The sequence below is a fragment of the Manis javanica genome, chromosome 5, assembly GCF_040802235.1.
Source record: "Manis javanica isolate MJ-LG chromosome 5, MJ_LKY, whole genome shotgun sequence".
NCBI lineage: Eukaryota > Metazoa > Chordata > Mammalia > Pholidota > Manidae > Manis > Manis javanica.
Window position 1 is genome coordinate 107,107,649 of NC_133160.1, and position 25,673 is coordinate 107,133,321.

Consider the following 25,673-nt stretch of genomic DNA (forward strand, 5'->3'; position numbering starts at 1 on the left):
TTGGGTAAACGGATGGGTTTTTTTGGTCCAAATAATAGGAAATAATTTGAAAAGGCACTTTAACGCCAAATGCCCATTAAGATTCTACCCCTCTGCAATAACAACAAAACCCCAAACCTAGTAAATTGGGTAAAGGACTTGAACAGACTTTCTCCAAAGAAGATGTACAAATGGCCAATAGGCAACTAGAAAAGATGCTTAACATCATTAGTCATTAAAGATGTGCGAATCAAAATGATACCACTTCATAATCGCATTTTTAAAATTTTGGTATCATTAATCTACAATTATAAGAGGAATATTATGTTCACTAGACTCTCCCCATCACCAAGTCCCCCCCACAAACCCCATTACAGTCACCGTCCATCAGCGTAGTAAGATGCTGTAGAATCACTACTTGTCTTCTCTTGTGTTGCACAGCCTTCCCCGTGCCCCCCACCACATTATACATGCTAATAATAATGCCCCCTTCCCCATCGCCCTTACCCCTCGCTTCCCACCCATCCTCCCCAGTCCCTTTCCCTTTGGTAACTGTTAGTCCATTCTTGGGTTCTGTGATTCTGCTGCTGTTTTGTTCCTTCAGTTTTTTCTTTGTTTTTATATTCCACATATAAGTGAAATCATTTGGTACTTGTCTTTCTCCACCTTGCTTATTTCCCTGGGCATAATACTCTCTAGCTCCATCCATGTTGTTGGAAATGGCAGGATTTGTTTTCTCCTTATGGCTGAATAATATTCCATTGTGTATATGTGCCACATCTTCTTTATCCATTCATCTACTGATGGCATTTCTTGGCTATTGTAAACAGTGCTGCGATAAACATAGAGGTACATATGTCTTTTTCAAACTGGGCTGCATTCTTAGGGTAAATTCCTAGAAGTGGAATTCCTGAGTCAAATGGTATTTCTATTTTGAGCTTTTTGAGGAACCTCCATACTGCTTTCCACAATGGCTGAACTAATTTACATTCCCACCAGCAGTGTAGGAGGGTTCTCCTTTCTCCACAACCTCACCAACATTTGTTGTTGTTTGTCTTTTGGATGGTGGCAATCTGTACTGGTGTGAGGTGATATCTCATTGTGGTTTTAATTTGCATTTCTCTGATGACTAGCGATGTGGAACAACTTTTCATGTGTCTGTTGGCCATCTGAATTTCTTCCTTGGAGAACTGTCTGTTTAGCTTCTCTGCCCATTTTTTAATTGGATTATTTGCTTTTTGTTTGTTGAGGTGCATGAGCTCTTTATATATTTTGGATGTCAACCCTTTATGGGATCTGTCATTTATGAATAAATTCTCCCATACTGTAGGATGCTTTTTGTTCTATTGGTGGTGTCCTTTGCTGTACAGAAGGTTTTCAGCTTGATGCAGTCCCACTTGTTCATTTTTGCTTTTGTTTCCCTTGCATGGGGAGATATGTTCATGAAGAAGTCACTCATGTTTATGTCCAAGAGATTTTTGCCTGTTTTTTTCTAAGAGTTTTATGGTTTCATGACTTACATTCAGGTCTTTGATCTATTTCGAATTTACTTTTGTGTATGGGGTTAGACAGTGATCCAGTTTTATTCTCTTACATGGAGCTGTCCAGTTTTGCCAACACCAGCTGTTGAAGAGGCTGTCATTTCCCCATTGTATGTCCCTGGCTCCTTTATCATATATTAATTGACCATATATGTTTGGGTTAATGTCTGGAGTCTCTATATTCTGTTCCACTGGTCTATGGATCTGTTCTTGTGTCACTACCAAATTGTCTTCATTACTGTAGCTTTGTAGTAGAGCTTGAAGTTGGGAAGTGAGATCCCTCCCACTTTATTCTTCCTTCTCAGGACTACTTTGGCTATTTGGGGTCTTTGGTGGTTCCATATGTATTATAGAACTATTTGTTCCAGTTCATTGAAGAGTGCTGTTGGTATTTTGGTAGGGATTGCATTGAATCTGTAGATTGCTTTAGGCAGGATGGCCATTTTGACAATATTAATTCTTCCTAGCCAAGAGCATGGGATGAGTTTCCATTTGTTAGTGTCCTCTTTAATTTGTCTTAAAAGTGTCTTGTAGTTTTCAGGGTATAGGTCTTTCACATCCTTGGTTAGGTTTATTCCTAGGTATTTTATTCTTTTTGATGTAATTTGAATGTTATTGTTTTCCTGAGTTCTCTTTCTGCTAGTTCATCGTTAGTGTGTAGGAAAGCAACAGATTTCTGTGTATTAATTTTGTATCCTGCAACTTTGCTGAATTCCGATATTAGTTTAGTATTTAGTAGTTTTGGAGTGGATTCTTTAGGGTTTTTTAATGTACAATATCATGTCATCTGCAAATAGTGACAGTTTGACTTCTTCTTTACCAATCTGGATGCCTTGTATTTCTTTGTTTCGTCTGATTGCCGTGGTTAGGACCTCTAGTACTATGTTGAATAACAGTGGGGAGAGTGGGCATCCCTGTCTTGTTCCCGATCTCAGAGGAAAGCTTTCAGCTTCTCACTGTTCAGTATGATGTTGGCTGTGGATTTATCATATATGGCCTTTATTATGTTGAAGTACTTGCCCTCTATACCCATTTTGCTGAGAGTTTTTATCATGAATGGATGTTGAATTTTGTCGAATGCTTTTTCAGCATCTATGGAGATAATCATGTGGTTTTTGTCCTTCTTTTTCTTGATGTGGTGGATGATGTTGATGGGTTTTCTAATGTTGTACCATCCTTGCGTTCCTGAGATGAATCCCACTTGGTCATGGTGTATGATCCTCTTGATGTATTTTTGAATTCTGTTTGCTAATATTTTGTTGAGTATTTTTGCATCTATGTTCATCAGGGATATTGGTCTGTAATTTTCTTTTTTGGTGGGATCTTTGCCTGGTTTTGGTATTAGGGTGATGCTGGCTTCATAGAATGAGTTTGGAAGTATTCCCTCCTCTTCTATTTTTTTGAAAAATTTAAGGAGAATGGGTATTATGTCTTCTCTGTATATCTGATAAAATTCTGTGCAAATCCATCTGGCCCAGGGGTTTTGCTCTTGAGTAGTTTTTTGATTACTGATTCAGTTTTGTTGCTGGTAATTGGTCTGTTTAGATTTTCTGTTTGTTCCTTGGTCAGTCTTGGAAGGTTGTATTTTTCTAGGAAGTTGTCCATTTCTTCTAGGTTTTCCAGCTTGTTAGCATATAGATTCTCATAGTATTCTCTAAGGATTCTTTGTATTTCTGTGGGGTCTGTTGTAATTCTTCGTTTCTCATTTCTGATTCTGTTGATGTATGTTGATTCTCTTTTTCTCTTAATAAGTCTGGCTAGAGGCTTATCTATTTTGTTTATTTTCTCAAAGAACCAGCTCCTGGTTTCATTGATTTTTTTCTATTGTTTTATTCTTCTCAATTTTATTTATTTCTTTTCTGATGTTTATTATATCCGTCCTTCTGCTGACTTTGGGCCTCATCTGTTCTTCTTTTTCAAAATTCAATAATTCTGACCTTAGAGTATTCATTTGGGATTGTTCTTCCTTCTTTAAATAGGACCAGATTGCTATATACTGTCCTCTTAGAACTGCTGTAACTGCATCCCACAGAAGTTGGGGTTTTGTGCTGTTGCTGTCATTTGTCTTCATATATCACTTGATCTCTATTTTAATTTGGTCATTGATCCATTGATTGTTTAGGAGCTTGTTGTCAAGCCTCTATGTGTTTGTGAGCTTTTTTGTTTCCTTTGTACAATTTATTTTTAGTTTCATGCCTTTGTGGTCTGAGAAGTTTGTTGGTAGAATTTCAATCTTTTTAATTCACAGAGGCTCTTTTTGTGGCATAGTATGTGGTCTATTCTGAAAAATGTTCCATGTGCACTTGAGAAGAATGTGTATCCTGCTGCTTTTGGGTGTAGAGTTCTGTAGAAATCTCTTAGGTCCATCTGTTCTAGTGTGTTGTTCAGTGCCTCTGTGTCCTTACTTATTTTCTGTCTGGTGGATCTGTCCTTTGGAGTGAGTGGTGTGTTGAAGGCTCCTAAAATGAATGCATTGCATTCTATTTCCTCCTTTAATTCTGTTAGTATTTGTTTCACATATGTTGGTGCTCCTGTGTTGGGTGCATATGTATTTATAATGGTTATATCGTCTTGCTGGACTGACCCTTTTATAATTATGTAATGTCCTTCTTTATCTCTTGTTACTTTCTTTGTTTTGAAGTCTATTTTGTCTGATAGTAGTACTGCAACACCTGCTTTTTTCTCCCTGTTGTTTGCATGAAATATCTTTCTCCATCCCTTGACTTTTAGTCTGTGTATGTCTTTGGGTTTGAGGTGAGTGTCTTGTAAGCAGCATATAGATTGGTCTTGCTTTTTTATCCATTCTATTACTCTGTGTCTTTTAATTGGTGCACTCAGTCCATTTACATTTAGGGTGATTATTGAAGGATATGTACTTATTGCCATTGCAGGCTTTAGATTTGTGGTTACCAAAAGTTCAAGGGTAGCCTCTTTACTATCTAACTGTCCAGCTTAACTCACTTATTAAGCTATTATAAACACATTTTGATGATTGTTTATTTCTCTGCCTTCTTATTCCTCCTCCGTTCTTTATATGTTGGGTGTTTTATTCTGTACTCTTTTGTGTTTCCTTTGACTGCTTTTGTGAGTAGTTGATTTTATTTTTTGCCTTCAGTTAGTTTTTGGTTGGTTTGTTTTCCTGGCTGTGATTTTATTTTCTCTGATGACATCTATTTAGCCTTAGGATTGCTTCCATCTAGAGAAGTCCCTTTAAAATATCCTGTAGAGGTGGTTTGTAGGAGGCAAATTCCCTCAAGTTTTGCTTGTCTGGGAATTGTTTAATCCCTCCTTCATATTTAAATGATAATCATGCTGGATACAGTATTCTTGGTTCAAGGCCCATCTGTTTCATTGCATTAAATACATCATGCCATTCTCTTCTTGCCTGTAAGGTATCTGTTGAAAAGTCTGATGAAAGCCTGGTGGGTTTTCCTTTGTAGGTGACCTTTTCTCTCTCTCTGGCTGCCTTTAATAGTCTGTCCTTGTCCTTGATCTTTGCCATTTTAATTATTATGTGTCTTGGTGTTGTCCTCCTTGGGTCTGTTGTGTTGGGAGATCTGTGGGTTTCCATGGTGTGAGAGATTATTTCCTCCCCCAGTTTGGGGAAGTTCTCAGCAATTATTTCTTCAGAGACACTTTCTTTCCCCTTTTCTGTTTCTTCTTCTGGTACCCCTATAATGCAAATATTGTTCCATTTGGATTGGTCACACAGTTCTCTTAATATTGTTTCATTCCTGGAGATCCTTTTATCTCTCTCTGCCTCAGTTTCTCTGTGTTCCTGTTCCCTGATTTCTATTACATTAATGGCCTCTTGATCTCATCTACTTTGCTCTTAAGTCCTTCCAGTGATTGTTTTATTTCTGTATTCTTCCTCCTCACTTGATCCTTTAGCTCTTGCATATTTCTCTGCAGGTCTGTTAGCTTGGTTATGACCTTAATTTGAATAATTTTTCAGGAAGATTGGTTAAATCTATCTCCCCAGCCTCCCTCTTGGGGGTTATCTTGGTAACTCTGGACTGGATCAAATTCTTCTGCCTCTTCATGGCAATAGAGGTACTTGTAGGCAGTTGGCATGTGTGTTAGCTGTGAGAACAAAGTCCCTTCCTGCTAGCTGAATGCCTTGTCCTTCTCTGCTGCCTATGCTGGTTATCTGCACATGGGGAGAAGCTTCTGGTTTTATTTCCTGAGCTGCCATGGGCGGGGCAGCTGTTGGGGCCACCCAGAGTCCTGCAGGGAGTGGCAGGTATGCCGGGCATGCTCTCCTGTGAGAAGGAGACCCTTTGCACCCTGTCTCAGCTTCCTCTGTCTGTGCCAGTCAGCCACATGCTGGCAGGGCCTCTGAGTCTGCCCTGGGTGGCTGCGGAGGAGGCTCTGAGCAGGTTCTTGGGGTGTGGCTGCTCTCAGGCTGCTCCCATGCTGTGGTGGGGCCATGCAGGAGGGGGAATGGGTGGAAGTCTGTTTATCACCACGAGGGGCTTCAGAGTTGTGCTGCTGCCCAGGGGATTAGGGCACCCGAAGTTCCCCGGGATTCCCAGCCTTCTGGGCTGAGTGTGCCAGCACCATTCCATCCAGCTGTGGAGCCCCTGTCCCTTTAAGACTTTCAAAAAGCACTCGCTTTTCTTTTGTCCCAGGAGCACTGGCTGCGGTGACCCACTCGCAGGTTTTACTGTTTTGTTTCCCTAATATCCAGCACAGCATGCACTGTGTCTGCGCTCCTGGTGCAGATGACTAAGGCTGGGAATTTAGCAGTTCTGGGCTCCCACTCCCTCCCTGCTCCAACTCCTCTCCTTCTGCTGGTGCGCTGGGGTGGGGAGAGCGCTCAGGTCCCACCAGGTCATGGCTTGTATCTTACCCCCTTTGTGAGGTGCTGAGTTCTTGCAGATGTAGATGTAGCCTGGCTGTTGTACTGTATTCACTGGTCTCTCTTTTAGGAGTAGTTGTATTTGTTGTATTTTCAAAAATATATATGGTTTTGGGAGGAGATTTCTGCTGCCCTACGTGTGCCGCCATCTTGGCTCCTCTCTCCATAATTCCATTTTTATAGTTATAATTAAAAAAATGGAAAATAAGTGTTGGAGAGGATATAAGAGAAACTGGAACCTCTTACATTTTTTTGTGGGAATAGCTTGGGGAGTTTCTCAAGAAATTAAATATAGAATCACTATGTGATCCAGCAATTACATTCCTATGTATACACACAAAAGAATTGAAAACAAGTATTGGAGCAAGAACTGGTACATGAGTATATAAACAGCATTATTCATAGTAACCAAAAGGTAGAAACAACCCAAGTGTCCATTGAATGACGAATGGATAAAGAAATTGTGGCTTACCCATACAATGGAATATTATTCAGCCATGTTACAGGGTGTAGCATAGATCAACCTTGAAAAAAATCATGCTTAGTGAAAGAAGACAGACAGAAAAGACCACAGATGGTGTGATTCCATTTATATGAAATATCCCACATAGGTAAATCCATAGAGGAGAAGGCAGATTAGTGGTCACCAGGGGCTAGGCTAAAGTAATTGCTTAATGCGTATGAGGTTTCTTTTTGGGGTGATGAAAATGTTTTGGAATTGGAGAGGTGGTGGGTATACAACACTGTGAATATACTAAATATGCCACTGATTTGTATTCTTTAAAATATTAATTTATGTTAATGTGAATTTTACTTCAGTTGAAAAGAAAAGATTCTGCCCTGCAGTAGAGATCAGATTGAGGGCATAAACTTTCTATCCAAGTCTAATGTTGCCTTTAAATTGAGAAGGAGGGCAAGGTAACAAAGAAATAACAAGGCTTCAGAAATATTGTCTAGAGAAGAACTTTACATGTGGCTACAGGCACGTGGAAATGACTAGAAGCAAAGAGATCAGAAATCAACTAAGTTTTGAATGGAATTTTACATGAACTGAAATTTTGTCCTTTGAAAAGAAAAAAAATTTGATTAAGAAAAGAGGTTAGGAATGAGAAAATAAAGCCAATCTTAGGCACAGGAAAGACCAAAAAAATTATATGAGAATACAACTGCACATGGAATATAACATAGTTTTTATATAGTGAAGAGTCAGTCTTTTGAGGCAATAACCATAAAACTGTAACAGTGAATTGGGCAACATATATAAATATTTAATGTGCAATTCATCATATTAACAGGATAAAGAAGAAAAATAACATCTGTATTAATGTAGAAAAGCATTTGATAAGATTTGAACCCCTTTAATGACAAAATTTCTTAGCAAATGATGTACAGAAAGGAAATATTTTTTTGAGAGGGCATCTCTCATATTTATTGATCAAATGGTTGTTAACAACAATAAAATTCTATATAGGGGACTCAATGCACAATCATTAATCAACCCCAAGCCCAACTCTCAACAGTCTCCAATCTTCTGAAGCATAACGAACAAGTTCTTACATGGTGAACAAATTCTTACATAGTGAATAAGTTCTTACATGGTGAACAGTGCAAGGGCAGTCATCACAGAAACTTTCGGTTTTGATCATGCATTATGAACTATAAACAATCAGGTCAAATATGAATATTCGTTTGATTTTTATATTTGATTTATATGTGAATCCCACATTTCTCCCTTATTATTATTATTATTATTAATAAAATGCTGAAGTGGTAGGTAGATGCAAGATAAAGGTAGAAAACATAGTTTAGTGCTATAAGAGGGCAAATGTAGATGATCAGGTGTGTGTCTATAGACTAAGTATTAATCCAAGCTAGACAAGGGCAACAAAACATCCACGGATGCAGAAGATTTCTCTCAAAACAGGGGGTGGGGGGTGAGGTTCTGAGCCTCACCTCTGTTGATCCCCAACAGAAAGGAAATTTTTATAACTTTTATGTTAAAAGGCATTTATTAATAAAAATCCGAAGGTAAATTTAGCACTTAATTTGGAAGCATTAGAAATACTCAGTTTTGATCAGGAACACAAGGACTTCAGATATCAGCATTTACATTCAGTATTTGACTGGAGGTCATAGCCAATGTAGTAAGACAAGCAAAAAAAATTCTGTCTATATATCTATATGTCTATCAAGAAAAAATATCCAGCCATTATTTATATATTATAGAATTTCTATGTAAAAAACACAAAAAATACTCATAGACAAACAATATTACCAATAAAGTTCAGATTTGGGATACAAAATCAGTATGAAAAAATTGGTTGTGTTCCTATTAACCAAAATTGTTTTTGAAAGTACAGATAAAAAAATATTATTTTCAATAACAATTAAAAATGGTATGATATCAAGGAGTGAATTTTGTAAAAGTTATATATGACCACTATGGGAAAAATTATAAAACTCTACTGAGTAAAGATTGAGACCTAGAAAATGAGACATAAGATGTTCAGAGATGGGAAAACAATACTTTAAGGGTATCAGTTCTCTTCATATTAATGTAATTCCAACTAAAATCCTAACATTTGTGTGTGTGAGGGACTTGAGACGTACATGCTAAAATTCACTGAAAGACAAAGAAGCAAGCCTTGCCAACACAACTTTCAAAAAGTATAAAGTATCTTGCCCTACAAGATAGTAAGACTTTTTATAAAACCACAGGTACTAAAATGGAATAGCACTGGTTTAAGGATATAAGAGTAGTAGATTCGAATATAAAAAAAAATCAAAAGAATATAAGCTGTTCACATATGAAGACATATGGTGTGATAGGGTTGCCATTGCAAACCACATGGGAAAAGCTGAACTATTCAATAAAAGGTGTTCAGGCCATTGTTTTTTTACACAGAAAATAAAAGTTGATTCCTACCTCATAATATATGCAAAAAAAAATTCCAGATGTCTTAAAGATCCATGTTTTGGAAGCAGAATTTAAAACTAGTAGGAGACAAAGGGGACAATATAAGAGTATCTTTATAACGGGGGAAAGGAAGACGTTCTTAAGGCACAGAAAGCATAAACCATAAAGGACAAAATGGATACATTTGCCTACATGAAAGTTAGAGACTTGTGCCCTAGGAAAGATACTATACACAAAGTTAAAAGTCAAGTGTACCGAGAGAACATATTTATGCTTTATATAGCTACAGGTATACCTTGGAGATATTGCTGGTTTGGTTTCAGTCCACTTCAATAAAGTGAATATTAGAAATAAAGTGAGTGAAATGCATTTTTTGGTTTTCCAGTGCATGTAAGTCATGTTTACACTATACTCTTTGTAATGTGTGCAACAGCATTATGTCTAAAAAATCAATGTACTGTACATACATACCTTAATTAAAAAATAATTTATTGCTAAAAATGCTGACCATAATCTGACCTTTCAGTAGTAATCACTGACTGTAATCATTGATCACAGATCACCATTACATATAATTATAATGAAAAAGTTTGAAATATTATGAGAATTACCAAATTGTGACATAGATAAGTGAAGTGAACAAATGCTGTTGGAAAAATGGGGTGCCGAAAGACTTTCTTTAGGCAGGGTTACCATAAACCTTCAATCTGTAAAACATGCAATCTCTCTGCAGAGTACAATTAAATGAAGTGCAATAAAATAAGGTATGTTTTAAGTATTAGAATAAAGAATTGTATTCTCATTCTTTATCATAATACTTACAAATTAGCACTTTATATATATATCCTACAAATTATTAAAAAAGACCCCATTAGCAAAATGGACAAAGGATATCAACAAGCTATTCATGGAAGAAGCTCTAATAATGCTTGAAACTGCTCAGTGTTACTCAAAATTAGGGAAATGCAAGTTAAGACAATTACTCTGTTTTCCCCACTAGATTGTTAAAAATTATAATCTCTTAATCCCAAGTATTGTGAAGAAAGTGGAGCAACAGAAAACCTCATATACTTTTGATGCAAGTATAAATTGGCAAACACTTTGGAAAGCAATTTTGAAATATTTGGTTAATTTGAGGATGTACAAATTTTAAGATCCAGCGATTCTATTTCTATGTATATATTGTAGAGTGAGGTTTCCAAAATGGGATCAAGCACCCCAGGGAGTTGCATAAGATGATCCATTGGAGAACAGGAAAATACTAGAGGCTCTATTTATTTATTTTAATCTAAAAAATGAGGAAATGGAGATGTATTAATGTTGAACTTTTGAATGGGCATTGACACCTTCTCTAGGTGTGTGTATGTAAAATGGTATATTATGAAAGTTAAGGTGTTTATGGGTAATATTAGTTTTAACTAAACTAAAAAGACACGTGGCCTAAACACTGAACTAATGAGGCAAATATAAACAAGAAAAAGGCAAAGGATATGTCTCTGCTTCTAGTTTGAGTATTTTATCAACTGTATTTAGATATTAAGAAAAATGATTTGTAATTAGATCTCACTTAATAACAATTACTCAAATACATTACTATTAATATTTTTCTCAGAATTAGTTTTGTGTTAAGAAAACAAGTTACTTAACATTTTGTTTCATCTTTATTTTAATTTATAGCTTTCTATGTTTAATAATATATATTATAGAATATAATTTGCATACATATTTAAACCCATCCTCAAGAATTTTTTATAAGTATGCTGAAAAAAACTATAGACCACTGTCTTAGAAACATTTTTGCAAAAGCATACCAAAATAATAGTCAATATTATAGTAATTTTCTATGGTGATAGATGGTTACTACATCTATGGTGAGCACTTTGTAATGTATATAATTGTCAAATCACTATGTTGTATACCTGAAACCAATACTGTATATGAACTATACTTCAATAAAAAAAAGTGTACCAAGAGACATGTAGAAAGGTGTTCAATGCAGTGTTGTTAGTAATAAAGAAAAGTTGGAATCTACATTAATGTTTATTAAAAGGATAAGGGCTAAAGTACACTGTTTTTTTAAATGGTAATGATATGCTGTCGGAAGTTAAATTGATAAATTAGAGCTAAGTATATCAGAATGAATACATTTCAGAAGCATATGTTGAACTAAAAACTCAGGTTACAGAAGGATATGTATTTTATAATGTCATAAATACAAAGTTAAAAAATGTAAACCAATTATATATATATATATATATAGCTATACATATACAGAAGTGGAATCAAACATGCATGCAAATGATTCACATCTACAATGGTGGTTCTTCTGGTGAGGGTGTGGATTGAGCTTGGGAAAGGTACACAGAGGACTTTAATTATATTCATATAATTATTTCCTTATATATAGGTTTATAATATACTTTTATTTATTGATTTATAATATTTCCTTATATTTGTAAATATATATATTTGTGTATTTTCTTTCTTTAAAAAACAAAGGCCCAAATCAAATGTGGCAAAATATTAAGGCCAGATAAAGCAGTCTGATGATTACAAGGGTGTTAGATATATTATTCTCAAAACTTTTTCATATGCTTGAAATAAATATTTCATAATAAAATAGTTAGTTTTTCTCAGGATTCTTAACTATGGCATCTGAGACACACAATATTTAAATATCATACATAGTTCCCAATATAACAGAGTAAGGTACTGTGGATTATGGAATTTCATGACTGTAATTTCGAAATGCTTTGGAAGAAGGTAGATACTATCAGCTTTCCACTGTTTGGCTGTTATGCTTTATCCATGTATTATGACACTTAATTCATACTTTATACTTAGGTTTATACAAATGTCTTCTGCAGTATATTAAACTGTGTCAAGTATCATATTTTATTCTTGTATGCCTGAAAATGACCAGCATAATAGCTTATACACAAAAGAACCTCAAAGAATGCTTATTAATGAATACTGAATGAATCTAAATGACTTGAACAGTATTATCTGTGCTCTTGTGTTCTGTCTCTCATAAAGTTCAGCTGCAATCCAGGATAATGATTTACTTCATAATTACCCTGTGCAGATATAAACTGATGTGACCTTATCTTTTTCCTGCTATAAAAATAATGTAGAGGGTTGCTTTGTTCAAATAAACAGCATTTAATTTAACTAACATTGAGTGTTTGCTGGGGTTGTGGTTATAATATTCATCATTATATTCTTATTGCCTCATATAGAGCCTGGCGGACAGTAGATCCTAAAGAGATATTTGTTGAAAGAACCAGTAAATTAAAGGTGCAGAAATGGCAGAGATGAGAGAGTGGTAACTCTGGGCAATGAGTTGGGTTTTGATGGATGAGTATTTTGAGGCAAGGAAAAAGAGAGGGAACAGCATGTATAAAGGTGTGAAATAATGTGATGTGTATTTTGGAGAACTACAAATAGTTTGGTATTTTTTGAGATTTATAAATTATGGGACTGTGACTGGGTGATATGACTGGAAATATGGTCAGAAGAAAGCTAATTATGTTAGAGAGGTTGGACACTACTCTGTGTGGACAAAGGTTTTAAGAGGGCTATAGATAATGTTTATACTTTTATTTTAAAAGAATACTCTATGACTTAAAAAACAGCTTAGCTGCATTCCAATATTTTGACAAAACCATAATTTAGTGACATAGGACACTCACAGTATCGCTAGTATGTCTTGCTTTTGGCAGTTTGTTTCAAGGGCAGTAATCCTATGGTTTAGCACATTGTTTGAATATCAAAACAGGTGTGCATCACTTACAGTTGTTTGGGGATCATCTGCTCTGTTAGTGAAGATATTCAATCTTTCTTCGCTTTCTGAAATTTTATCAATATTTTGGGTCATGATATTTTTTACATCAGTTATTTGATTCCTCAGTGTGGAAATTGAGCAGTCATCTTGATTTTTATTGTATTTCATCTATATAGAAGTGAAATACAAATTTTATTTTCTTGAAATAAAATCTATTGAAATATATTACATAAATATGAAAGCAAAAGTGTCAAAGGCATGTTTCAGTTGTTTTCAGAATAAGGAATTAACTAAGCCTCAAACTGTCCCACCTTAACCTTGCAAAAAAAAGGGAAAGGGATATATATCTATGTATTCAATCAGCAGTGGAAGGGTTTTTAACAACTTATTTATTTATGTAGACTTTTTTCAAAATAGTAGTAAAACTGAGTGGTAAGTATAGAGTACACATACCCTATACTCCCTGCACATACACAGCCTCCCTCCTAACAAAATCCCTCCCTAGTGCTGTACATTTGTTACAATGGATGACCCTACATGATACATTATTATCATCCCAAGTCCATAGTTTACATCAGGGTTCATTCACTGTTGGTGGTGTACATTCTATGGGTTTGCACAAATGTATAATGACATGTACTTACCATTACAGTATCACATAGAACAGTTTCACTGCCCTTAATATCCTCTGTGCTCCACCTATTCATTCCTCCCTTCTACTTAAGCCCTGACAACAACTGGTCTTTACTTTGCCTCCATAAAATGGTCTCCATAGCTTTGCCTTTTTCAGGCGGTTGTATAGCTGGAATCATACACCATTTAGCCTTTTCAGATTGGCTTCTTTCACTTAGGTAAAATGCACTTAAGGTCCCTCCCTGTCTTTCCATGGTTTGATATGTCCTTTCTTTTTAGTGCTGAATAAATAGTCCATTGTTTGGATGTATCAATTTTTATTTATCCATTTACCTATGGGAAGATATCTTGGTTGTTCCCACGTTTTGTCAATTATGAATAAAACTGCTATAACATCCATACAAGGGTTTTGTGTGGGCATAAAATTTCAGTTCCTTTGGGTAAATACCAAGGAACACAACTGCTGGATTGCATAGAAAAAGATGTTTAGTTTTGTAAGAAACTAGCAAACTGTTGTCAAAAGTGGCTGTACCCTTTTACAGCCTCACCAGCAGTGAACAAGAGTTCTCATTGCTTCATATCATTGTCAGCATTTGTTGCAGTTAGTGTTTTGAATTTTGGCCATTCTGTAAGTGTTTAGGTGTATTTCATCACTGCTTTAATTTGCAATTTCCTAATGACATATGATGTTGAGAATCTTTCCATATGTTTATTTTCCATCTGTATATCTTTTTTGGTGAGCTATCCAGGTCTTTGGCCCACTTTTTAAGCAGGTTGTTTATTTTCTTATTGTTGAGCTCTAAGAGTTCTTTGTATATTTTAGATAACAGTCCTTTATCAGGTTTATCTTTTGTAAATATTTTCTCCCAGTTTGTGGCTTGTCTCCTCATTCTCTTGACAGTTTTTTTTTTTATCTATTCTGAAAACTCAACTTTTTATTGGTATATTTAGACCACTAACTTTGTTTTTCATGAGGAATATTTGTTTTATTAAAGTATCATTGATATACAATCTTAGGATGGCTTCACATAAATACTGTGGTTTCAACATTCACCCATATTATCAAGTCCTCATCCCCTCTATTGTGGTCACTGTCTATCAGCATAGTATGATCCTATAGTCATTACTTGTTGGACCATTAACTTTTTTTAAAATTTATTTTTATTTTTATTTTTTGAGAGAGCATCTCTCATATTTATTGATCAAATGGTTTTTAACAACAATAAAATTCTGTATAGGGGACTCAATGCACAATCATTAATCAACCCCAAGCCTAATTCTCAACAGTCTCCAATCTTCTGAAGCATAATGAACAAGTTCTTACATGGTGAACAAATTCTTACATAGTGAATAAGTTCTTACATGGTGAACAGTGCAAGGGCAGTCATCACAGAAACTTTCGGTTTTGATCATGCATTATGAACTATAAACAATCAGGTCAAATATGAATATTCGTTTGATTTTCATACTTGATTTATATGTGAATCCCACATTTCTCCCTTATTATTATTATTATTAATAATAAAATGCTGAAGTGGTAGGTAGATGCAAGATAAAGGTAGAAAACATAGTTTAGTGCTATAAGAGGGCAAATGTAGATGATCAGGTGTGTGCCTATAGACTAAGTATTAATCCAAGCTAGACAAGGGCAACAAAACATCCATGGATGCAGAAGATTTCTCAAAACAGGGAGGGTGAGGTTCTAAGCCTCACCTCTGTTGATCCCCAATTTCTCACCTGATGGCCCCCATGCGACTGTGCCTGTCTTATGTTGTTCCTCCCTTGAGGAATCTTACCCGTCTCCGGCTAACCAGTCATCATCTGGGGCCATACAAGGAAATGTAAAGTTGGTAAGTGAGAGAGAAGCAATATTGTTTGAAAAGGTTAGCTTTTTACTTCTTTGCAGATTTATGCCCTGTGGCTTCTATACCCAGCATTTGTCTTGAGGTATCTTTACCACTTGGAAGAATCATGATACTTGGTAATTTCGATATGAGGCACGAATTCCACTTAAGGGTTGTAATTAGGAAGGAAGAAGAAAAGCTATAGAAGTAGCAGATGGAAGAAAACATGGGAAGATTGATTATTTCTTTGACATATCTTCTTGTAGAGTAACATAAGCTTGTATAGGTTTTAAACTACTAATTAAATTGCATACACACATAAACATAATAGGAATACAGCTACATAACCAAAGCAGACCTACAATTACCAGCCATCTCCAGTGAAACCAAGAAAAACAGTTAGGCACCCTAGGCATTTGTGAAAACATCAATGATATGATGGATATTGTCTAACTGAATTTGAATAGTTTGAGGAAAATTAGACAAATTAAAACAACACATTCCTGGGAACTGTTCACATCCCATATGTTCTTTTAACAGTAGATAGTCTATAGTTGCAAGATTTTGGAGCGCTGCAACTTGCACTTCTCCTAATTCTTGGTTGAGTTCCGACAGTATAGATCCAGTCAAATTTGTTGTTTTACTGTATGCACAGGCCAGCTTAGATATCTCCTTCTTCATTCCAATGGCAAGTCCAGGAACCGGTGGGATGAATGCAGCTACAACTGCAACAGAGCCAGGATCTTTGTTGAAGTTTTTTGATGATCATCTTCTGGAATGACTCTTCCAGAGAATGTTGATGTTGGAAGTTCTTCTTCATATCGTATCTTAATTCGTTTTCTGGGTAGCCAAATTAGGCTTTGATCCTCTGTATCAACACAAACAAACCCTTTGCCCACACTTTGATATGCCCTTTATACCATTGTGAAGAACTTATTGGAGATCACCACACAGGAACTGCTTTTTTTTTTAAGAGAATGGAATATTATCAGAAAAATGTATTTCCATAGCTGATCATCTGACACCCTTTAAATGATCAAAATTAAGGATATTTAAAGCATGCATTAATCATTGATTTACAGTTAGTTTTATCCTATCAGGGAGTAATCGAGTAATCCCCCTTTTCTTTCTTTTTTTTATGTTATCTTTAATCTACAATTACATGAAGAATATTATGTTTACTAGGCTCTCCCCTATACCAGGTCCCCCCCACAAACCCCTTTACAGTCACTGTCCATCAGCACAGCAACATGTTGTGGAATCACTACTTGTCATCTCTGTGTTGCACAGCCCTTCTCTTTCTCCCACCCCCATTATGCATGCTAATCATAATACCCCCTTTCTTCTTCCCCCCCATCCCTCCCTACCCACCCATCCTCCCCACTCCCTTTCCGTTTGGTACCTGTTAGTCCATTCTTGGGTTCTGTGATTCTGCTGCTGTTTTGTTCCTTCAGTTTTTCCTTTGTTCTTATACTCCACAGATGAGGGAAATCATTTGGTATTTCTCTTTCTCTGCTTGGCTTATTTCACTGAGCATAATACCCTCTAGCTCCATCTATGTTGTTGCAAATGGTAGGATTTGTTTTCTTCTTATGGCTGAGTAATATTCCATTGTGTATATGTACCACATCTTCTTTATCCATTCATCTACTGATGGACACTTAGGTTGCTTCCAATTCTTGGCTATTGTAAATAGTGCTGCGATAAACATAGGGGTGCATCTGTCTTTTTCAAACTTGAGTGCTGCATTCTTAGGGTAAATTCCTAGGAGTGGAATTCCTGGGTCAAATGGTAAGTCTATTTTGAGCGTTTTGAGGAACCTCCATACTGCTTTCCATAATGGTTGAACTAATTTACATTCCCACCAGCAGTGTAGGAGGGTTCCCCTTTCCCCATAACCTCGCCAACATTTGTTGTTGTTTGTCTTTTGGATGGCAGCCATCCTTACTGGTGTGAGGTGATACCTCATTGTGGTTTTAATTTGCATTTCTCTGATAATTAGCGATGTGGAGCATCTTTTCATGTGTCTGTTGGCCATCTGTATTTCTTTTTTGGAGAACTGTCTGTTCAGTTCCTCTGCCCATTTTTTAATTGGATTATTTGTTTTTTGTTTGTTGAGGTGGGTGAGCTCTTTATATATTTTGGACATCAATTTATCAGATCTGTCATTTACAATATTTTCTCCCATACTGTAGGGTACCTTTTTGTTCTATTGATGATGTCTTTTGCTCTACAGAAGCTTTTCAGCTTAATATAGTCCCACTTGTTCATTTTTGCTGTTGTTTTCCTTGCCCGAGGAGATATGTTCAAGAAGAGGTCACTCATGTTTATGTCTAAGAGGTTTTTGCCTATGTTTTTTTCTAAGAGTTTTATGGTTTCATGACTTACATTCAGGTCTTTGATCCATTTTGAATTTACTTTTGTGTATGGGGTTAAACAATGTGGACCATTAACTTTTAAGATGACTATTGATATAGTTGGATTAGTATCTACCATATTTGTTACTGTTTTCTATTAATTGCTCTTTTTTTGTTTTTGTTCTCTACTCATATTAACAAAATGATCTCTAAGATATAGTTGTATTAAAAAAAGTAAGCTTCAGAATATTAAATAACTTATTGAACACTTAGTATATGCCAGCCACTGTTCTAATAACTTCACATTTATTAACAGATTTATTTCCCAAACTACCATATAAATAGTACTATTATCATCCTCTATTTTCTAAACAAGAAAACTGAGATTGAGAGAAGTTATTAAGTTGCCCAATGTTACATAGCTACAGGCAAGACAAGGATTCAGATTCAAGAATCTCCAAGAATTAGCTTTTACCGATTGAATTAATAATCCATTTTGTGAATTTAAAACAGATGTGTAAGTTTTTATATATTATATATATATATATTATAAATGTACACAGATATAAATACTTCTGGGAGATCACACAGCAAACTGTTAAATGAGTACTCACCTAAAAAGGGTTTGATTTGAAATTATAGATGTTCACATTTCACTTTATGTATTTTTGTTATCATCTCACTTTATTGAGGAGTATTAAAGAAAAATATTAAAAACCCTTGTTCTTTGTCAAGTGATCAAATCTACCTTAAAAAGAGAACTCTGTTCTTGCTGGTTACTGGAGCATGTAACTTAAAATTGATGTTCTGTGAGAAGTACACTAGGGAAATGTGAAAAAGAGGGGTTGCTAGATATATTCAAAATACTAACTCTGGTATGACTGATAAAAAATTAGGTGGAAAGCTGGTAAGGAACTTCAAAATGGATGCAACAGACTCAAAACACCTAAATTGATTATTCTTAAATCAACAATAATGGAAACAATTAGCAGTTACGTGTATCTTAATGTCACACAATGAATATATATTCAAGTACTAACTCTGGATGTCTGTGAATGTGTGACCTTATTTGGAAATAAGGTCTTTGCACATGTAATCAAGTTAAAAAGAATGATTAATCTTTTTCCTTTTGTTCCTTTTCCTTTTTCCCTCCTTTTAAAAATTCCTAACCTTTTTAAATCTAAAAGACTTATCTAAATTTTGTTAAGGTAATATATTCATAGTCCATTCAATGGCTTTTGGTACATTTATATATATCTTAAAATCTCTCAATTATAGTATAAGTTAATTATAGTATAGGAAATTCAACAACTTTTATAAAATTTCCTACAGATTTAAAGCTTATCAGGTTAGTTTATAAATGTTAAACAAATTTTATGTCAGATGTGTTAACTGCTTAAAATGTGCATATTTTCACATAGCAAGTTTTCACATAGTTTTCAGGGAGTGATGATGTTAATATATTTTGGCTGTGTTGAATATGCAGAATTCTTCTTGAGAAAATGTATGAATTTAACATAAGAGCACTTATCCTTAATTATTTTCTCAGGCATTGTGATGGACACACCCTATAGTGACCCCCACGGAGTCACTTCCTTGTAAAATCCCCTCCCCTTTAAGTGTGACTTGCTTCTAAAAGAAGCAAAGGTGATGGGATGTCACTCCTGTGATTATGCTACATTATATAATATTTAGCAGATTGGAATGAGAAATATTTCTCTGCTGGCCTTGAAGAAGCAAGCAGCCATGTTGAGGATGCCCATGTGGCAAGGAACTACTGTTCAATTCTAGGACCTGATGGTGTCCTCTAGCCAACAGCCAGCATAAAGGCTGCATCCCTGGTAGTTACAAGGGAAAGAATTCTGCAACAACCTGAATAAGCCTTGAAGCAGATTCTTCCCCAGAACATCCAGATGCGAACATAGCCTGGATGACACACTGACTGTAGCCTTGTGAGACTCAGGAGACAACCCAGTGAAACTGCTTTGGTTCCTTACCCACAGGAACTATGAAGTAATAAATTTGTGTTGTGTAGGGTGCTGGTTTGTGGTAATTTGTTACACATAAATATAAAATGAATATAGGTATATTTAAAACATTTTATTATGGAAAAGTTTAAATATACACAAAAGCATAGTGAATAGTGTAACTGACTCCTATGTACCCATCACCTCCTTCCAGTAATTATACACTTGGCCAGTTGTGTCACCTACACTACTACTATTACCTCATACAGAAATGTATTACTTTAAAGCAAATCCCAGACATTCTACTATTTTAAACTGTAAATGATTCAGCTCATATCTCTAAAAGATACGGCCTCATTTGTCTTAAAAACAAAGCCACATCCTTAAAAACATCTAAAACATGTTTAATATCATCAAATATCCAGTTTGTGTATTAATTTATCAAAGATAAATCATATTTTTACATATGTTGTACTGATACAGGATCCAAAGTCCACACATTGCATTTACTTGATGTGTGTGTTAAGTCTCTTTTTACCTATCAATTCTCCTTAACAATTTCCCCCTGGCAATCTATTTATTGAAAAAACTGGAACATTTGTCTTGTAGAGTTTCTTATATTCTGGATTTTGCCAACTGCACTCCTGTGGTATTATTTAACATGGTCACTGACCTATTTCCTGTAAACTGATAGTTAGATCTAAAGGCTTGGTCAAGTTCAGGTCTCAAGTTTGTGGGCAAGCATAACTTAAGATGTGTGCTGATGCTACTCACTGTGTGACATTAAGATACACATAACTGCTGATTGCTTCCATTATTGTTGATTTAAGAATAATCAATTTAGGTGTTTTGAGTCTGTTGCATCCATTTTGAAGTTCCTTACCAGCTTTTCACCTAATTTTTTTATCAGTCCTTGACCATGATTGCCTAGATCCAGTATTTCTTTAGGGATTGCAAAATAGTAATATTTTATCACCTCTTTACTTGCTAGCTGGAACACATCTATAAAGACCAAAAAAAAAAAAAAAAGGCTTTTCACCATCAACTATTTAGTTCTTTTGAGGTACAGTTTATATAGGAAAGTCAGAATAAATGCTTGACCCTTTTATTTACCGGTTTTCAGAGTAATGAGGAGCATTCTTAGTATCTTCCAAAGTTGAGTGATGAGGGCTTTCTTTCCCCTCTGGCAGTATCTAGAAACTCATCTCATAGAGTTTTATATATTTGATGTGTTACAACCCACTGCGGTTATTCTTTTGGATGTTCAAATTATTCCATTATTGGCTATTAATAGTTTCTTCAAGTTGGTTCCTAAAGTCTTTTGATATAAGTACAGTAGACTATGATAGCTTTCTTGCTTCTGGTATGACAAAATGTTTCTGACTCATTTTTCTGCCTCATATCTGCAATCAAGCCTGGCCTCTTTTAGTGTAAAATGGTAATTAAAAACTATTTTCTAGACATGAGGGGGCACACTGCAACTGGGTGGTTATTCTTTCTAGAGTTTTTCAATGGGATAAGCTAGGAAATACTTTTTTTTTGCCCCCAAATTAACCATTTATGTACCTAAGCAATATACAACACAAAAGTCACAGCCCCTTACACAAGGGATTTAGAGAAACTCACTTAGCATACATGTAACATAAAAATGTCAAGCCCTAGGAAGAGAAGGCTGAAAATTTAATAGCTATCTTTTTTTGTGTGTGCCCCTTTATCCCCCCAACCCTTCCCCATGGTAACCACCAGTTATTTTTTAGTGTCTATGAGTCTACTGCTGTTCTTGTTCATTCTGTTTTGCTTTGTATCTATGCTCCACAAATAAGTGAAATCATATGGTATTTGTCTTTCTGTATGGCTTATTTCACTGGGCATAATACCCTCTATATATCCATCCACGTTGTTGCAGATAGCAGGATATTTTTTTATGGCTGAATAATATTCCATTGTATATATGTACCACCTCTTCTTTATCGATTAATCTACTGATGAACATTTAGGTTGCTTCCATATCTTGGCTATTGTAAATAAAGCAGCAATAAACATAGGGATGCATGTATTTTTTTGAATCAGGGATTTTGTTTTCTTTGGGTAAATTCCTACAAGTGGAATTACTGGATTGAATAAAGATATTTCTAATTTTATTTTTTTTAAAGGGACCTTCATCCCACTTTCCACAATGGCTGCACCAAATGACATTCCCATCATGAGTGTAGGAGGGTTCCCCTTTCTCCACATCCTTACCAGCATTTGTTGTTTCTTGTCTGTTGGATATTGGCCATCCTAACTGGTGTGAGGTTGTGGTTTTAATTTGCATTTCCCTGATGAGAAGGGATATTGAGCATCTTTCCATGTGCTGCTGGTCATTCAAATTTCTTCTTTGGAGAAGTGTCTGTTCAGATCCTCTGCCCATTTTTAGTCAGGTTATTTGTTTTTTGGGTGTTGAGGCATGTGAGTTCTTTAGTTTGGATGTTAATCCCTTATAAGTCATTAACAAGTATATTCTCCTATATGGTAGGATGCCTTTTTGTTCTACTGATAGTGTCCTTTGCTGTACAGAAGCTTTGTAGTTTGATGTAGTCCCATTTGTTCATTTTTGAATTTGTTTCCCTTGCCTGACATGAGTTCAGGAAAAAGTTGCTCATGTTTATAATCAAGAAATTTTTGCATATGTTTTCTTCTATGAGTTTTATGATTTCATGACTTACATTCAGGTCTTTGATTTGAGTTTACTTTTGTGTATGGAGTTAATCCAGTTTCATTCTCTTATATGCAGGTGTCCAGTTTGCCAATACCATTTGTTGAATAGGCTAGGAAATACTTTTTTTTGCCCCCAAATTTACCATTTATGTACCTGTCTTTTCCCCACTGTATATTCATGGCTTCTTTATCATATATTAATTGGGCACATATTTGTGGGTTTGTATCTGGGCTCTCTATTTTGTTCCATTGATCTATGGGTCTGTTCTTGTGTCAGTATCAAATTGTCTTGATTACTGTGGGTTTGTAGTTGAGCTTGAAGTTAGGGAGCATAATGCCCCTAGCTTTGTTTATCCTTCTCAGGATTGCTTTGGCTATTCGGGGTCTTTTGTGGTTCCATATGAATTTCAGAACTATTTGTTCTAGTTCATTGAAAAATGCTGTTGGTATTTTGGTAGGGATTGCATTGAATCTGTAGATTGCTTTAGGCAGGATGGCCATTTTATTTGTGTCTTCTTTAATTCTCTCATGGGTGTTTTACAATTTTCAGAGTATAGGTTTTTCACTTCTTTGATTAGGTTTATTCCTCGGTATTTTATTCATTTTGATGTAATTGTAAATGGAATTGTTTTCCTGGTTTCTCTTTCTGCTAGTCATTGATAGTATATAGGAATGCAACAGATTTCTTTGTATTAATTTTGTATCCTGAAACTTAAGCTGAATCTAGTTCTAATAGTTTTTTAGTGGAGTCATTAGAGTTTTGTATGTATAATATCATGTCATCTGCAAATAGTGAGTTTAACTTCTTCCTTGCCAATTTGGATGCCTTTTATCTCTGTGTTGTCTGATTGTGGTGGCTAGGACCTCTAGCACGTTGAGTAAGAGTGGTGAGAGTGGATCTCCTTGTCTTGTTCCTGATCTTAGAGGAAAAGCTTTCAGCTTTTTACTATTAAGTATGATGTTACTGTGGGATTGTCATATATGGCCTTTATTATGTTGAGGTACATCATCTCCTCTATACCTATTTTGTTGAGCGTTTTTATAATGAATGGCTGTTGAATTTTGTCAAATGCTTTTTCAGTATCTATTGAGATGATCATGTGGTTTTTATCCTTTTTTGTTAATGTGGTACATGATATTGATTGATATACGAATAGTGTACCATCCTTGCATCCCTGGTTTAAATACAGTTGGTCATGATGGATGATTCTTTTGATGTATTTTCAAATTTGGTTTGCTTTTGGGTGGAGTGTTCTATAAATATGTTAAGTCCATGTGGTCTAATGTATTGTTCAACACCTCTGTTTCCTTATTTCTTTTCTGTCTGGTTGATCTACTGATGTGAGTGGCGTGTTACAATTTCCTAAAACGAATATGTTGTAATCTGTTTCCTCCTTTAATTCTGTTATTATCTGTTTTACATATTAAGGTGCTTCTATATTTGGTGCATAGATATTTATAATGGTTATATCCTATTGTTTGACTGACCCCTTTATCACTATATAATATCCTTCTTTGTCTCTTGTTACTTTATTTTAAAATCAAGTCCTGCTGATAGTCCTGCTTTCATTTCCCCTATTGTTTGCATGAAGAATCTTCTTCCCTCCCTTCACTTTTAGTCTGTGTTTGTCTTTGGATCTGAAATGAGTCTCTTGTAGGCAGCATATAGATGGGTCTTGTTTCTTTTCCAATTCTGCTACTCTATGTTTTTTGATTGGTGCATAGTCCATTTACATTTAAGGTGATTGATAGGCATGTACTTACTGCCATTTTATTATTTTGTTTGTTTTTATAGCTCCTCTCTGTTCTTTTCTTTCTCTTTATACTCTTCTCTTGTTGTATGATAGTTCTTTTTTAGTGTTGTGGTTGGATTTTTCTTTTCAAACCTTTTTGTGTATTATAGGCTTTAGGTTTGTGGTTACCAAAGGTTCTTCCACAAGCAGCTGGTTTCTCAGCCTCACAGAGTATTCCAATTGTCTCTGGTGTCCAGTCCTGCTAATCACCAGAACACAATGCAATATGGGCTCATGTTCCTGGAGTGGCTCTCCAGGGCCAGGTGTGCAATGTTTCTGGGTGCCCATCCTCTCCCCACTCTGTTCCTCTTCCTCCTACCCATGGACTGAGATGGGGGAGGGCTTGGGTTCTGCTCAATCACAGCTCTGCCGCATTACCCTTCCTGCGTGGTCTTTTCTTCTTCCCCAGGTGTAGGTGATCTGTTCTGCAGTCTTCAGTTCATTTTCAGGTTTATCTGTATTTGCTGCCTTGGTTTGTGCATAGGAGGAGGTTTCTGTCTTGTCTTCCTCCTCCGCCATCTTGAGCCTCTCTCTACCAGAAGTACATTTTTTTTTGAGAGAAAATAATCTTGGACTATATTTTCAAATAAATATTTTTAACATTTAATTTTCAATTATAATTTATGATTATAAAGTTTTAATTCTTTGACTTTATAACTCTTCTTGCTGAAAATTTTGCCTCCCAACATTAAAGTGATTACTTAGTACGACTCAAAGTAGTGTATCTATAAGAACTGATTTCAGAATAGCAATACTAATGTTACTACAACTAATAAGACACTTGAAAATAAGTTTTATTTTTATTTCTCTTTTCATTAGGGTATAATCTCACTAGGAATATACAATCAAATTATTGTGTTTCAGAGTCACACACATTATTTCAAGCTATGCACTCAATACACAAATTTTCTTTTTTTTTGAGTTTTGGAGATCACTCCTTAAAAATAAAAAAAAATTTATTATGGTAAAATGCACATAAGATAAAATTTACAATTTTAATGATTTTGAACTATCATTCAATGGTATTAAATATATTCATATTTTGTGTAACTATTACACCAGCCATCTACAGAACTTTTTTCATCTTCCCGAAGTCTGTATCCATTAACAGTAACTTCTCCCCATTCATTCCCTGCCAGGCTCTGGCAGCCACCATTATAAGTCTGTCTCTATACATCTGACTACTCTAGGTTCTCATATTGTAAGTGGAATCACACAGTATTTGTCATCTGTGACTGTTTTATTTCACTTAGTAGGGACTATTTTTAAAACATTTAATAGGATTTTACAATTACGTAAA

The 25,673-nt window shown here is 35.4% G+C and overlaps 1 protein-coding gene across 4 annotated transcripts in view; it reads right to left on the reverse strand.

Annotated features, from left to right (window-relative positions):
• The window catches only part of LOC118972938 (uncharacterized), a 61,310-nt gene that overhangs the window by 15,311 nt on the left and 20,326 nt on the right, over positions 1 to 25,673 (reverse strand). For 2 of the 4 annotated variants that reach the window (XR_005062090.2, XM_037021194.2), the window contains exon 5: positions 13,092 to 13,250. The exons of 1 other annotated variant lie outside the window; for it this stretch is intronic. Coding sequence is in view for 2 of the 3 variants with exons in the window: in XM_037021194.2 (XP_036877089.1) it covers positions 13,092 to 13,250 (159 nt within the window). In the remaining variant the exon portion in view is untranslated. Of the gene's footprint in view, positions 1 to 13,091; positions 13,251 to 25,146; positions 25,311 to 25,673 lie in introns of those variants that run through there. One more of the 4 variants, XM_037021195.2, reaches the window with a different exon arrangement.